Source organism: Hetaerina americana, unplaced genomic scaffold, assembly GCF_022747635.1.
Source record: "Hetaerina americana unplaced genomic scaffold, ioHetAmer1.1.p SCAF_2, whole genome shotgun sequence".
In the NCBI taxonomy this organism is placed as follows: Eukaryota; Metazoa; Arthropoda; class Insecta; order Odonata; family Calopterygidae; genus Hetaerina; species Hetaerina americana.
The window spans coordinates 14,979,330-14,993,571 of record NW_027286763.1 but is presented as its reverse complement, the minus strand read 5'-3'; the positions used below and the strand labels follow the sequence as shown (position 1 = coordinate 14,993,571).

The 14,242-nt window shown below is 36.8% G+C and overlaps 1 protein-coding gene and 1 long non-coding RNA gene across 2 annotated transcripts in view; both read right to left on the bottom strand.

Moving 5' to 3' along the window:
- Nucleotides 1–7,079: 7,079 nt before the first annotated feature.
- On the bottom strand, nucleotides 7,080–9,005 carry LOC139688386 (uncharacterized). Its single transcript, XR_011700741.1, has 3 exons — nucleotides 8,643–9,005; nucleotides 7,690–7,816; nucleotides 7,080–7,304 (listed from the first exon to the last, which is right to left on the bottom strand). It is a non-coding gene; the product is annotated as an uncharacterized lncRNA (long non-coding RNA).
- A 642-nt stretch (nucleotides 9,006–9,647) lies between these two features.
- Nucleotides 9,648–14,242, bottom strand: part of Akt (Akt kinase) — a 132,206-nt gene continuing 127,611 nt past the window's right edge. The window contains exon 10 of the mRNA XM_071585935.1: nucleotides 9,648–13,098. Within this exon, the coding sequence (XP_071442036.1) occupies nucleotides 12,850–13,098 (249 nt within the window). The 3' untranslated portion in view covers nucleotides 9,648–12,849. The remainder of the gene's footprint in view (nucleotides 13,099–14,242) is intronic.

Here is a 14,242-nt window from a genome sequence, read left to right as displayed (position 1 = left end):
TTATATATACCGTCTGCCACATTTATATACATTTTTTCAATTATTTATTAAATTTTCATACCAAAACGAAGCCCTGACATCAGGAAACGACTTAGCTGCTGCGCGCGAGGAAGAAAAACATCTGCATTGGCCATAAGATAAAGCCTATATTATCAACTTATCTTTCCTAAGGAATGCCAATGATTGATAGGCAGCACCAAAATCTTCGAATGATGCTTTCTTATTTTCTTGTACCTGGCTCTGCAGCAAAGAAAAAGAATTATAGCAGAATTTTTATAAAAGAATTTATAACATGCTGTAAGTAATTGTGCACTTAGGAGAAATGTACATGACATTCACCATCTAAGTAATATAAGATGGTGGCATATCTATAGAGTTGTAAAAAAACATGTTATGGTTGAATATTCCACTACTACCCAAGAGGTTACCAGCTTGGTAGTATTTCTCCTATTTCATGGGAAAAACCCATACTGAAAAGAGATCCCGAGGCATATGAGAAACTATAAAATAGTGCCTGTACATTGTCCACAGCCTGAATAATGTGGAAGACACCGCACAAACTCCAAAACATGGCCAAACGTAACGGCCAAAAATATTCGCCAATATTATTCATATCCAGTCTTTAGAATATGTAAAAGTAAACACAGTAGAATTAGTAACAAATAGTAATTTCCAGGGTTATTGAGGACAGGCAATCTAAAAATAATTAAGTAGTTCATATTGTTCATCACTGCACAAAACTTAATGGATACTTCAGCGACAACTAACAGAAAAAATTCTTGAAGTCAAGTCTTAGAGAGTGAAAATTGAAAATCAGCTGCATCTGACAATATTGCGGTTATTAAATTGGACCAAATTTTCCGGTGACCCAATTGTGTTCATTCACGCCTAGCTGCAGTGATGCCATGGCCAATAGCAGAAAAAAGTTCTTCAGAAGGACAAGTTATGTTTTGTCGGTCATCATCTAAAAGAAAATATAAAAAGGTAGTCTGTAATAAATTCGGTTCTGTTGTAACAGTTGCTCTACGTTGACCACAAGGATGAACCTTGAGAAACGTCTGCACCACATGAACTCCCACATATGCAACTGAACCTATTTTTTTGTTACTTAACATCAACTCCTTTCCTTTGTCGTCAGCTGGTTCTCCCATACTGTATTCTACTGTATTTTCATGAAAAAGATAGGATAAGTCAGTCAAAAGATCACAGCCAAATAGGCTAGATGTTGGATGAAATGAAAAGAGATAGTAAACAGAGATGATGAGGGGCTTTTTGTAGAGCATTATGTTGCATGGTGTTTTTTTAGGAGAGACAATATATTTAATTGGTAGTTGTGTCCATTCAAAACCTACCTCAACTGGTAGATTACCTATGACAATAATACCATCAAGTTGAGTATGAGGTAAAGTTTTTTCACTGATACTTTGATATAGTTTCACAACTGAATTTTAAATGCCGTTGACAGAAGGAAAAATAGCATACACACATGTAGAGAACCAAGTTTGCCATCTCAAAACTTTTACACACTGCAAATGATGTCAAGGTGATTGTGGGAGACACATTATAGCGTGTGACCACAACCAAGTAGATTGGGGAGACTTAGAGGAACTACCAGTAAACTACAGATTTTAGGTTATTTCTTTAAAGATTAAAATATATTATAGTATTAAGTTGAGTGATAGCTAAAAATTATTTTTACCAAATAGTTTAGTTTGCAATCCTTAGGATAATAGCTATCCCAGGTAATCCCTTAGTCAATATATGTTTTCTTAAAACCATATATGTAATACTATATCCTCTACGAGTCAATTGACTAATTTCTCTAGCTTTGTTTGAACTCAGCATTATGAGATAGCTTTGCATTGTTTTTGGAGTTGCATCCACCCTTATGCAATCTGGCTAGTTTGCTTTTTAATTTTGTTCCTAAGATTTGACTAATGTGAAATGTTTTCATGATTACCAACAATGACATTTTTAAAGACTCACTGAATTAGGAAAAAATCCTTTAGGACAAGGGTAATATCAATCCTTTGCACATATAAGCAGCTTTTTCTGTGTACTTCTGTTCTTAATGATTGTACATTGTGAAATACCATTCCGAATCCCTTCATTATCAATCTCTCTGATGTATTATTGAAATTAAAACATTATTCTTGAAAAAATTTTCAAAAGGTTTGATATATAACGCACAGTATGCACAACACTACTCTGCGAGTATGAATGTTATTAGCCTATCAAGATTTGACTATATTATGACAGTGACTACTTTCTGCTCTTCTAAGTAATTTAATTTTAGAGATATTTGGCATGATAAGCAATTTGTTTCTGGAAAGTTACTTTTAGTACCTATTCTTTTGCTGAATAAAAAAATTCTTAGTATATTACCTGCAATGGCATTTAAGGACTCATTGTATTAGGAAAACATCTTTGTAGTAGAACACATTTTAGTAGTAGGAGATATCATTTGTGATTTGAATTTGTTAAACATTTGTCTTAATGTTAGTTTATTGCAAAATACTATTCAGATTTCCTTCAATTTTGAATTCTAAACATCAACCCTTTAAATCCACCTCTTTCAAGGGCTATTTAGATGGGTGGAGGTTAAGAATTGAGCCATTGACACAGATGTTATCAAAATTTTTGAAACCAGCTATAGGTCCAACAACAACTCTTATTTAATTCTCTCTTGCAGGTTCTCTTAAATTGGTACTATTACCAAACTCCTTTGCAACAGCAGCCAAATGCCCATTCAAAGGCCTGCTGTCTCATTAGCAACCTCTCAGAGCTCTTATGTAAGTAGCAAGACTTTTGCAATTATCTTCTCTTTTGAATTACTACATCTCATTACTTTGCAGCATGTTGCAAGTGGATAAAAATCAGTTGCATCAACTCCCTGATTTCTTGTGCCATTTTTAAGTTTAGTTCAGTTTTAAGTAATTATTTGCTCTATGACGATATAGACAAAGGTTAACCACGCAGCAGTGTATTTTTTGATGCTTTCTCACAAATGCCATTGTGACATGGCCTTGATAGCTTGATTGTCAAAAAACATCCAGAAATGGCATTTCTGACTTTTACAGAATAGCTCCTGATGCCATGTAATGCAGCCAATGACATTATGGCATTCTTAAGCAAATAGCGTTGGGTGCCATCATTTGGAAAAATCCTCTATGTACACTGTACGAGTGTGTGCTGCATGTCATAGTAATAGTAGATTTAGGGGAGGCGATCAACATATGAGGTCATTGGCATCATAAGGGAAGGGATCAATGGGAACGGAGGAACGGTGGAGAGAAACCTGGCATCGAAATCAGCCTACTTTATCAAAAGGGACCAAGGGGTCCTCAGTTTAACGTCCTATGCAATGGTATTTCCTGCTCAAATTGCTCTTCAGAAAGCACCTCAAGTAGGAATTGGGATATGACTGAAAAAGATCATCTATCTCCGAATCTAGGCCCTCTGGGTGAGAAGCCAGTCCACCACACCATTTTGATCCCCAGACTGCATGTCTAAGGCATATCCGGGACTTCTCCTTGATTCTGAATTGCATTTAAAGGATAGTATTAAATCAATTCACTAATTCTGTGATGAAAACTCCAGGCCCTGTCATGTACTATGCTAGAGGTTTAATAACTATAATATGTCACAACAAGACCCTATACCTGTCTTGTTCCCAGTAAATTAGAGTGGGTGCTACATTTTGCTAGTAATTATAATCTTTGAAGCACACACAAAAAGTTTATACGATAGAGAGGATATAAAACAGGAACACCATCGGCAAAGGTTTCATACCCTAGACCAAAAATAAACTTCAACACAGCAACCATAAAGTCCCAAAGAACAGAAGTTGATCTCAATCTTCATGCCACTTGTAATATTTATTTTTAGATTTTTGTTCCCCCTCAGAAATTACAATGTAGTGACATTTCATATTAACTAGTTACCATGGTTCAGGTTATTCATTAATATCTCCCCTTATATACACCTAAGAGACAGCAAACACAATCTCCCTAACCTTAACTTTCCAGACAATTTTAATAAGTTGAAAAGCATTATCAATAACCAATTGATATCTTACAGAAACTTTCAGGTTTTGAAGTGTGGCTGCATTGTTTTGTGACTTTATAACTCCATCTTGGTCATCTTTCTTAAAGTAATACATTTATAGTAAGAATTATGTACATTGACCGTTCAATAATTCCTAATAAAAATCAAGTGAGGGTGCTCATAGTATCAGAATAGGTTTACCTTTAGTAAGCCTCATCCCTCACTGGACTGCTGTTCAAGTTTTGGCTGTAGCCCTTCATTTGGTTTCATTTTCATAACTCACTTAAACAACAAACTTTTATTTAGAGATACAGAAAAATAGGTTTCGTGAGGTGATTAAACACTTCCATTAAAGGCTAGACACTGGAAGAGGTCAAAGCAGAGTTGAATGAAGTACATAGAAAATCCACTCCTGTGTTTGTGACAATTTACAGTTGGGTAAATGAGTTGAGTTTAGTTGGTACCACAAGGTACTGTGTTCTGAATTTTGCAGAAAAATTTGCTGTGAAAAAATATCGGCAATATGCTTGCAATGTCTATTCTCAGTGGAGAATAAACAAAATTATGAGATCAAGTTGGAGGCTGGTTTGGTGCTTTTTTTGTTGCAATCCAGATGAGTGTCTGCATCAATACATAACTGTGGATGAAACACGGATACACCCCATAGAGAAAGAAAGTGGTTTTCTAAAGGTAATCCAGCTTCGAAGATGGTGAAATTGGCCAACTAGGTGATGGCCACAGTTTTTTGAGAGTAATGCGGAATCAGCTATATCAATTACTCTCAAAAAGGACAAACCATGAATAAAGAGTATTATTTATCATTATTACACTGGTTGAGCACTCGTTTACCAAAGATAAAATTATCCTAGCAAGACAAGGTACGAGTGCACACCTAAGCAGTTTTGATGGCAAAAATAATGGAATTTAAGTTCGAATAATTACAACATCCACCATATTCACCAGACTTGACCCTCAGTGACTTTTTTTAACTTTCTGGCTAGGTAGAAAACGACTCCCATAGAGCAAGATCATCACTAACACAGATACCTACTTTGAGGACATTCTGAGATCCTATTTTTTGAGCGGCTAAAAAAACTGGATAAACACTGGGAAAAGTGTATCAAACTAATAAGAGATTATTCTATTGTTTCAGGCTTCACTTCGTGGAAGTAATTAATATCCATTACTAAAAAAGAAAGAAAGACTCGTACTTTTCCACATATTTTATTAGAAAAAGACGTCAACGGCACCATCAACTTCCTCGACTTGACAATCACAATTAGGGATAATAGACACGAATTTGCAATTTATAGGAAACCCACATATACAGACCATATAATTTCTAATGATTCCGCACACCACTTTTCTCACAAACACGCAGCCCTCCACTCCATGATCCACCGCCTCCTACACATCCCCCTTTCCCCCAAAAACTTCAAAATCGAACTCGTGAATATCACTAATATAGCTACCAACAATGGTTTCAACTCCAAACTAGTTGACACATTACTACGGAAAAAACAAAAAGCAATGGCCATAAAAAGCATTTTCGTATCACAGCCCGCAGTATTTAAAGATTTTAAGTGGTGCTCGATCCCGTTTCTGGGAGATCTTTCATATAGGATTTCCAACTGCCTACCCACCTCACTCAAAGCAGCCTTCTACCCACCCATAACCCTCTCCAAACTTCTAGCCAATGGAAAAGACACCCAGGATAGCCTTCTCAAATCAGGCATTTATAAACTGAAATGCGAGGATTGCAACAGCGTTTATGTCGGTCAGACCGGCAGGAATATCAAGTTACGAGTCAAGGAACACGCTAGGTGTCACAAAAATCAGAATAACAACTCTCTCTTCGCCAAGCATTTACTAGAATTCAACCACAGCAGTGACTTTGTCCCAGAGATATTACACACACTCCCAAAAGAATTAAAAATGGACGCTCTCGAGCAATTAGAGATTAGAAGGCACTTGGTGAACCCCAACACGACACTTTGTAATGAGCAATTATTCCCATACCCCTCCCCACTCCTCTCCGAGAAATTAGCCTGGAAATGGTCAAAACAATCCATCAACGCACCTGCGAGCCCCCACCCCTCTCAAATCCTTCCAACCCTCCCCACCCCCACTCTGTCCTGAGGGTATATATGCTTGCTCTGTCTGTTTTGCAAATTTGTACCTGATGATGCCGCAAGTCGGTGAAACGCGTTGTACCGTATAATAAAATCTGTGGAAAAGTACGAGTCTTTCTTTCTTTTTTAGTAATGGGTAATAAGAGATTATGTTGAAAAATAAAAAGGAATGAAACCAAAATATATTGTCTGCTTTTTCCCAAGGACTTATAGAACGACCCATGTATCATTATATAATGTTTACTTGAGTAGTCTTAGTTCAGTGCAATCTTTGAATTGTTAGCAAATTCTACTTAATCAATGATACTAATAGTATATGCATTTCAGTAATACTTTATATGTAATTGTGTACTATTTTGAATGCTAAAAATGCAGTAAAAAATACACTAAAATTCCATATAATTTAATTGCAGCATGAACAGTTTTGACCTATCGGCATCATCAGGCACATAATGTTATTTCAAGCCCAAGGCATATCTATGTATTATATATATATATATATACTCATGTATGAGAAAGCAAAGGAGGTGGGGAATTTGTGCCAATTGCTGTCACATGGTTATTAGGGTCAGCCAAAGGCTAGGTCGGGATTGGTGAATATTGAAGCTATGGGTCAGTAAGACACCAATGAGGGGAGTGTTGGAGAAGAGGTTTTCATTGGCCAATAAAAAACTGTTTTGAGGGTGGCGAGTCAATGTGTGTACAGAACCAATGAGATGCTGGTCTAAATGTGGATATCAGGTGGTAAACTTAAAAATAAATGGAGGTATTCCCTGGTTGTAACTTTTAATATTCAACCAGTTTGACCAAGATAAATTTATTGCAGTCGCTATATATATATATATATATATATATATATATATATATATATATATATATACATATATACACATGCGGCAGTACTACTGGGGATCTCTTTTTTCAGGTGATTGTTGATGAGGCCACCACATCTAAAAATGATTCTTGACCAAATTTCATTATATTCTCTGGGGCGACCTTGTAGATAATATTAACACCATTTTAATGCTCTTCTTGTAAGATTTTGCCAATGATGAGGGATGCACGGCCATTTCTAGAGACAATATGACTGATGGGAAATGTTTCTAGAAAAGTTAACAGAGTTTCCTGAAAATCGAAAAATACCTTAATTCATGCAAGTGAAAAAAAATCAAAATGATGATTAACATGTAAAATGACCTTTTTGAGTGTAAACATAACTAACAAGACCATCCAAGAGGGCTTAGACAAGCCTGTAACGCAGAAATCATGATTACAGCACTGATTTTCCATAACTTCTCGTATAGCATAAAATTGGCAGACCATTCTCAAGTATCTAAATAGATGTCATAGAAAGTGATATTATAACCTAGTAGCTCATGAAGGACTCTGGGAGTAAAATATATCAAAAAAATCACGCCATGAGTGTGAGAAGTACATTATCATCAATATGTGATAGATTCAGGCACACTGAATATATGTAGTTTTTCCCATTTCACAATTATCACAGTACCAAGTTGATAAATTGCCGGCCGCGGTGGTGGTGGGGCAACGTCCTTGCCTACAAACCCAGAGGTCGCGGGTTCGATTCCCGCCTAGGTGGATTTCCCTCCATCTAGGGCTTGGTTGTATGTGATTGTCTGTAATAGAGGGTTAGGTGGAAGAAGGGACTATTAGTCTCAACATCACCCAATTAAGTCGATAAATAAATAAATTATGCGTAATAAACATTATTAGGTCTATTCCCAGAAAGAAATAAGTTTTAGAAAAAATGTGAACGAAACGCACCATGTATAAATGCATTCAGAGAAACCATATTCACAGATGGGGGAATTACACCATATGTTACTAATCATAAATGGCTAGTTGTCTTGATATAACTTAATATTCAAGCTTTCCCTCCTGAGAAAGGTAGTACTTATTTCTAGTAAAGAAGGAAGTGCACCATTACAATCCAGAGCAGCCCTACATTCTTGTTGAGGGAACTGGATTCCCAGTTTTGATGAAAAAAGAGGTGAATGACTACTACTGGTAGAAGATTCAAATGTCAAATTATGACTCTTGCAATACTTACTCTTCTGTAAGTATTCATGAATGGTAGACCAGAATGATGAAAACACTTTTTCTCAGACCCTAGCACTGAATTTCTCAATATTTATAAGCACTAAATCTTTTACGGCCATCAGGTGAAATTTAAATCAAGCAGATAATTAATACATGGGTAGACATTCATTGTGTTATCAAAATAACAAGTAATACAAATAATAAGGATGACGCCAATGTATCAAAACTAGTCGTACCGAATAACAAATGTAGTGGGAAGATAGATACATTAGAATTTAATTTAATCATTCAGTAAGAATGATTCAAGTTTATATAAGCACGCACTTCATGTAAATAACCATTCCTATTATGGAATATTCATCTAGAAAAAAAACATTCTCACTCAAAGTATGTAATAATTACTAATTAGTTGTAGTCCAATGGTAAGTAGGCAGTTGTCCGGTAGTACTCAACTCGATTAGCTGGGTTAACTGCACAAATAGTACTTCAAAGTGCATGTCTGTTACACACAATTCTTCCTCTCCAGGCAGAATACGAGGGCGGTTCAATAAGTACCCGTGTTTGCTGACAAAGGGCCTTTCTGAGGTAAGTTTATATTATCATCATGTGCTGCCATCTATTAAACGACGGCGAAACAAATTTCAGACTGATTTAAAGGTTAGTTTGGATTTGGCAGCTATTCAAGTAAGACGTGTCTCGTGATTTTCGCCAACATGGAAAAAGAGCAGTATCGTTCGGTAATTCGCTTTTTGTTATCGGATGGGAGGAAATAAAAGCAAAGTTGGAAGCTGTTTATGGGGACACCTCGCCATCTATGAACACACATATATTGGTTCAACGAATTTAAACGTGGGCGAACATCTGTTTTTGATGATGAGCGACCAAGACGCCCAGCAGACGTGGTTACCGAGGAAATCATTCCACGCCATGATTCTTGCTGATCGACGAACGAAAGCGCGCGAAGTAGCAGAGGCCGTGGGTGTGTCGACCGTGACGGCAATTAATATTTTATACGATAAGTTGGCAATGAAAAAATTGTCGGCCCGATGGGTGCCGCGATTGCTCACGGCGGACAACAAGCTGATCTGGAATTGTCGTCTCCAAACTGCATGAACTACATTATCAATTGCTGCCGCAGCCCCCGTATTCACCCAATCTGGCTCCCTGCGACTTTTCGTCTTATTCCCTAACATGAAGAAATGGCTCGCGGGAAAAAAATTTAGCTCAAACGAGGAAGTTCTCGCCAAGACAGAGGCGTACTTTGGGGAGTTCGACACATCCTATTTTTTAGGGGGGTTAAAAAAAATGGCCAGAGCATTGGGAGAAGTGTATCTTTCTAAAAGGGGACTATGTTGAAAAATAAAATAAATCTTTTGGAAAATGGTTTCTTCATTTCTAACCCGCCCTCGTACAAGTAAATTGAAAGTTGCTACTGGAATAAACTTCTGGATTACTCATTCATATTAAATTCAAATGAAAAATACATATTTAATTTGCTCTTTTACTGTCCACTGCCTTATTTATTTCCTGGTAAAAAACATTCTAAAAAATTCCAGGCTTTTTTAAAAGGTTTTCCCCAGTTTTCAGACATTCAAGAAAGGCTTGCCGCCTAGTACTAGAAGAAGCTACCAAAAGCTGTATTCATTTTCACTCCTGGGCATATAAATGGGTACCATGTTGGAGACTGAATTTCAACAATATGGGAGAAGGGTGGAAAGAAACTTACGTCTGCATTTGCCTGCTCTTAATGAGAAACCAAGATGACAACGAATCGATGTCCCATCCAACAGATGGCATACTCCATTTGGAGTGCTCTCCACATAGCACCTGAATGCGGATTAGGATAACAATTCATCTCCTGGATACAAACCGTGCTCCTTAAAGTAGGAAACCAGTAAATACACCACTGAGTCACTCTGATGCTCAGAAAGGACTACTGCTTCCAAGCATGACTGAATTTGTAAAAAGTGCCTTCACCAATCTTATCTTATATTTGGGGCTTACCTAGAGTGGTAAGCCACATGTGGAGTGTGAATTTCACAATTCGCCTGTTCCCTGTGCCTCCGGCAGCTTCTTGAGAAGATCTGGCTACCAAAAAAACTGTGCAACTTGGAGTAAGATGATGGTGCCCAGACATATCACTTGAAATGGAACCCAGGCTGTCCAGTTAGTAACCAAGCTCAACAACATGGGTTATCCCAGAGCAAAGCTGCATATTAGATAAAAAATCCACTTTCTAAAATTTACTCACACGCAGCCCAGACTACATGCAATAATAAGAACTGAACTTGAATAAGATCTCCAACAAGTGGAATACTATTTGTGATCATATCTCAACCAGTCCTAATAAAACCTAAGGGAGAAGTGAAAGAAATATGAAGAAACTAGACCTCATGGATCAGTATCTATACTTCCTAGTGTCTTAAACTCACACTGCTATTTACCAGATTTTAAAACCAAATGGGCTCCTCCTATTTCAATTTTCACAGAAATATTAAAATCATACACAAACAAATTAAATTCAAACAATAAAAGTTTTCACCATTGTGAAAGAGCAAGATAGAATAATCAAAGACACTTATCTACTTTGAATAAGTTTGTTATAAAGTCACCATTTTCACATAATGTTATCACAATATTTTCTTTACATTATTTTGCCATACGTAAACATCCAATTACTCAAAATTAGTTGCAAAAACACACTCCACAACTTAAATAAAAAACACTTCGTTCTCACTGGTGTAGAACTCATTCTATTATAATTAATGTAAAAATATATATATATGTAAATATGAATCTATGAATCACAACTCCATATTACCTTTACACACCTCTAATATGTACACAAAGGTCTTGTAAGTACAATGAAATATTTGAACAAGCAATTAATTCCTCATTCCATTGAGAGCAGATAAGAAGATTACTGCATCATAAAACCATAAACGCTTGTTTTATGGAAAATTCTAACCCAAAACCATAACTAAAACCTCATTTTAGCAACCTCTTCCTCTTTAAAACCTCTCCAATATGAAATTACAGTGGGCTCGTAACTTAATGCTATAAAATCACATGTCAAAATTTCATTTAAATGTTATGCCAGAGTCATTTATTTTCAGTGAATAATGTGCTACTCAGAACCTGTAAAATGCACTTTCTTAACAACATAAAGATATATAATGGAAGCAGAAATATTTTTTTTCCAGTTCTTAACCTCTTTAATATGAACCTCACTAAAATAAACTGATTCGCTGAGGCCCTTCAGACAAATTGTAGAATTATCAGCCATTTCAGCTGTCATCCACTACATGTGGACCTCCTTACAGAGTCCCCAAATCGAGACCTCTCATATATTTAGTAATAACAAAACATCATCTTAATTCTTTATGCTTAAAAATGAACCCCAAACAACAAAAAAAGCCTAAATTGAGGCCTCTCAGCTCATGGCCAGGCCACTTCACTGTACACATAATTGCATAAATTACATGATATGCAAAAAGAAATTTGCCAGGGTACATACTTGGATATCCCTTTCTACAAAGAATTCAAGCTGAAAATAGGAGAAAAGTATTAATTCTGTAGGAAAAGATAAAGGTACTTTTAGAGATATTTACATAATATTACAACCAAAGTCACTCATTCACTGCACCTAGAGGATTCAGGTACTTGGTACATTTTTCATGGATTTCCCTTAAAGATTGTGCAGATGTTTCACATTAACATATTTCACTGACCACACATGATATATTTCATTTCTCCCAAATTACCACAAGCCACCCAAGCTGTATTCAACATGAAACACTATAGTTTAATGCTCACATTATTTGCTTCATGAAGTATTTCATAAAATTAAAGTTAGTAATTTCATAAGTAAGATTTGGAGAAGTATTCCTGGTCGAAATCATAATCCACTAAGAAGCTTAGGAGAGAGCGAGTTATTCAACAATATGTTTTTAATATTTTCATTTCATCCTCCAATATGAAGTCCAAAAGTCAAATGCAAAAAGGCCTATTGTTTAAGCACCAATTGGGGTGTAGTGCAAAAATTTTTGTCAGTCCTTTTCTCAATAATTACTTCACATCAAAGTCACATGTCAGAGCTCCTCTAAGTTAATTGTAAACATGAAAATATTTCGTCTACAAATAATATGTCCATGGCACAACAGAAAATGATGCACATATTTTTTGTAGGTTAGTAAATTTGATCATCATCAATTTGAGTTCAACTAATATGCAAAACAAGGAAGGGAGCAACACAAACAGTAATGGGCACTGATTGGATGGGGAGTTAAAAAAAACCACTTTGGGAGTACACAGCTCATCTTGTGAGAAGGAAGCACTAACAGAATGCAATAATCAAGAGGGGACTGATTGCTTGGTGATTTTCAGGAACCTAAGACACACTCTCTTAACAATTCCCCCAAGACCAGCCTTGAGGAGAAACAAGCAACGCCCTGTCCAAAAACAGTGGTGCTTTCAACATGTCTTTCAGCTGCTGCCTGCAGCAGATTGGCCCTCACTGTCAAGGGTTATGACTACATTCCAAAAAGATACAGCCTTCTCTTTAAGATAAAACATTGCCACAAGAGATCCACATTCTGTATCCCAACAATCAATGCAGCATGCTCCGAGAGGAGAATGAGCCACTCATTGCGGAAATGTTGGAGCTCCCGAGGGTTGAGCTGCTGAGGTTTTGGAAGGAGAACTGCGGGAAGTAGGGCTGCTGCTCCAATTCCTCCGATATGCTGTTTAACGGCCCGTGCTCTGGGGGTGTCAACTCCACTGACTCTCCCGTGAACTCAGAGTCAAAGTAACATGTATCAGTGTCTGAAGTCACTTGAGGTTTGAATGGGGGAGTTATCTGCAAGAGAGAGACAAAGAATTCAGTTCACCAGAGAAAACAATTCCCCCAAATTCACTCCATCTGTAGTGCTACACAAAGTAAACATTGATAATTTGCTTCAATTCAATTACACTGCATTTTGAAGCTACAATCATTACATTGCTTGCATGTCTTTTGAAGCTTCATTAAATCCCTGGAAAATATTTTGGAATTTTGCAAATATTTTTCTAGACAAAATAATTACATTCACAGCCAAGATCTGAACCTTTCATTTACTTTATTACAGCATTCAGCCTTTAACAATAATTTTATTGATGTGATACATATATATAAACCTGAACACTCTCACTATTATCAGTATTTCATTCTAAGATTGATTTACTGTAACTCTTTTCCCAGATATCCTCATCATAAGAGAGGATGTATCTTGTAAGAGTTACAGTTCTTCTATCCAAATGACACTTTAAAAGAATCTGTCCCTGCTTTATGACAATATGCTCACTGGAAATGAAATACTACCTTGATCAAAAAGTTCCCGGAATAACCACCGTGTGGCGCTCCCATCGTTCTGATTTGAGTTCTGTTTTTTTTGTTAAATTGGTACATCTGTTGTTGATATTCCCTTTAAATCTTAGTGTCATAACTTGACATTTGCAAAAGTTACGGTCGGTTTTCGGTATGTCCATCAGTGCTTCCTGCGATTTTTCCATTACTTCCTCTCGGCTGCTAAAACGCGTTCCCCGTAATGGTTTTTTAACTCGATTGAACAGAAAGAAGTCACAGGGAGCCAAATCAGGTGAATTCGGTGGCTGTTGGATGGTATTTGTTGCATTTTTCGTCAAAAAATTACGAATAATGATAGCACTGTGCGACGGTGCGTTATCATGGTGCAAAATCCACGAGTTTTCTGCCCACATTTCTGGTCTCTTTCGGCGAATTGCTTCACGCAAACGTCTCATAACGCCCAAATAATACTCTTTGTTTACTGTCTGGCCTTCTGGCAAAAATTCATGATGCACTACACCGTTGTAATCCATGAAAACCGTCAGCATTGCCTTCTTTTTTGACTGAAAACGACGTGGTTTTTTTGGTCTCGGCTCATTTGGTGAACGCCATTCACTTGCCTGATGTCTGGATTGCGTGTCGTACTCATAAACCCACG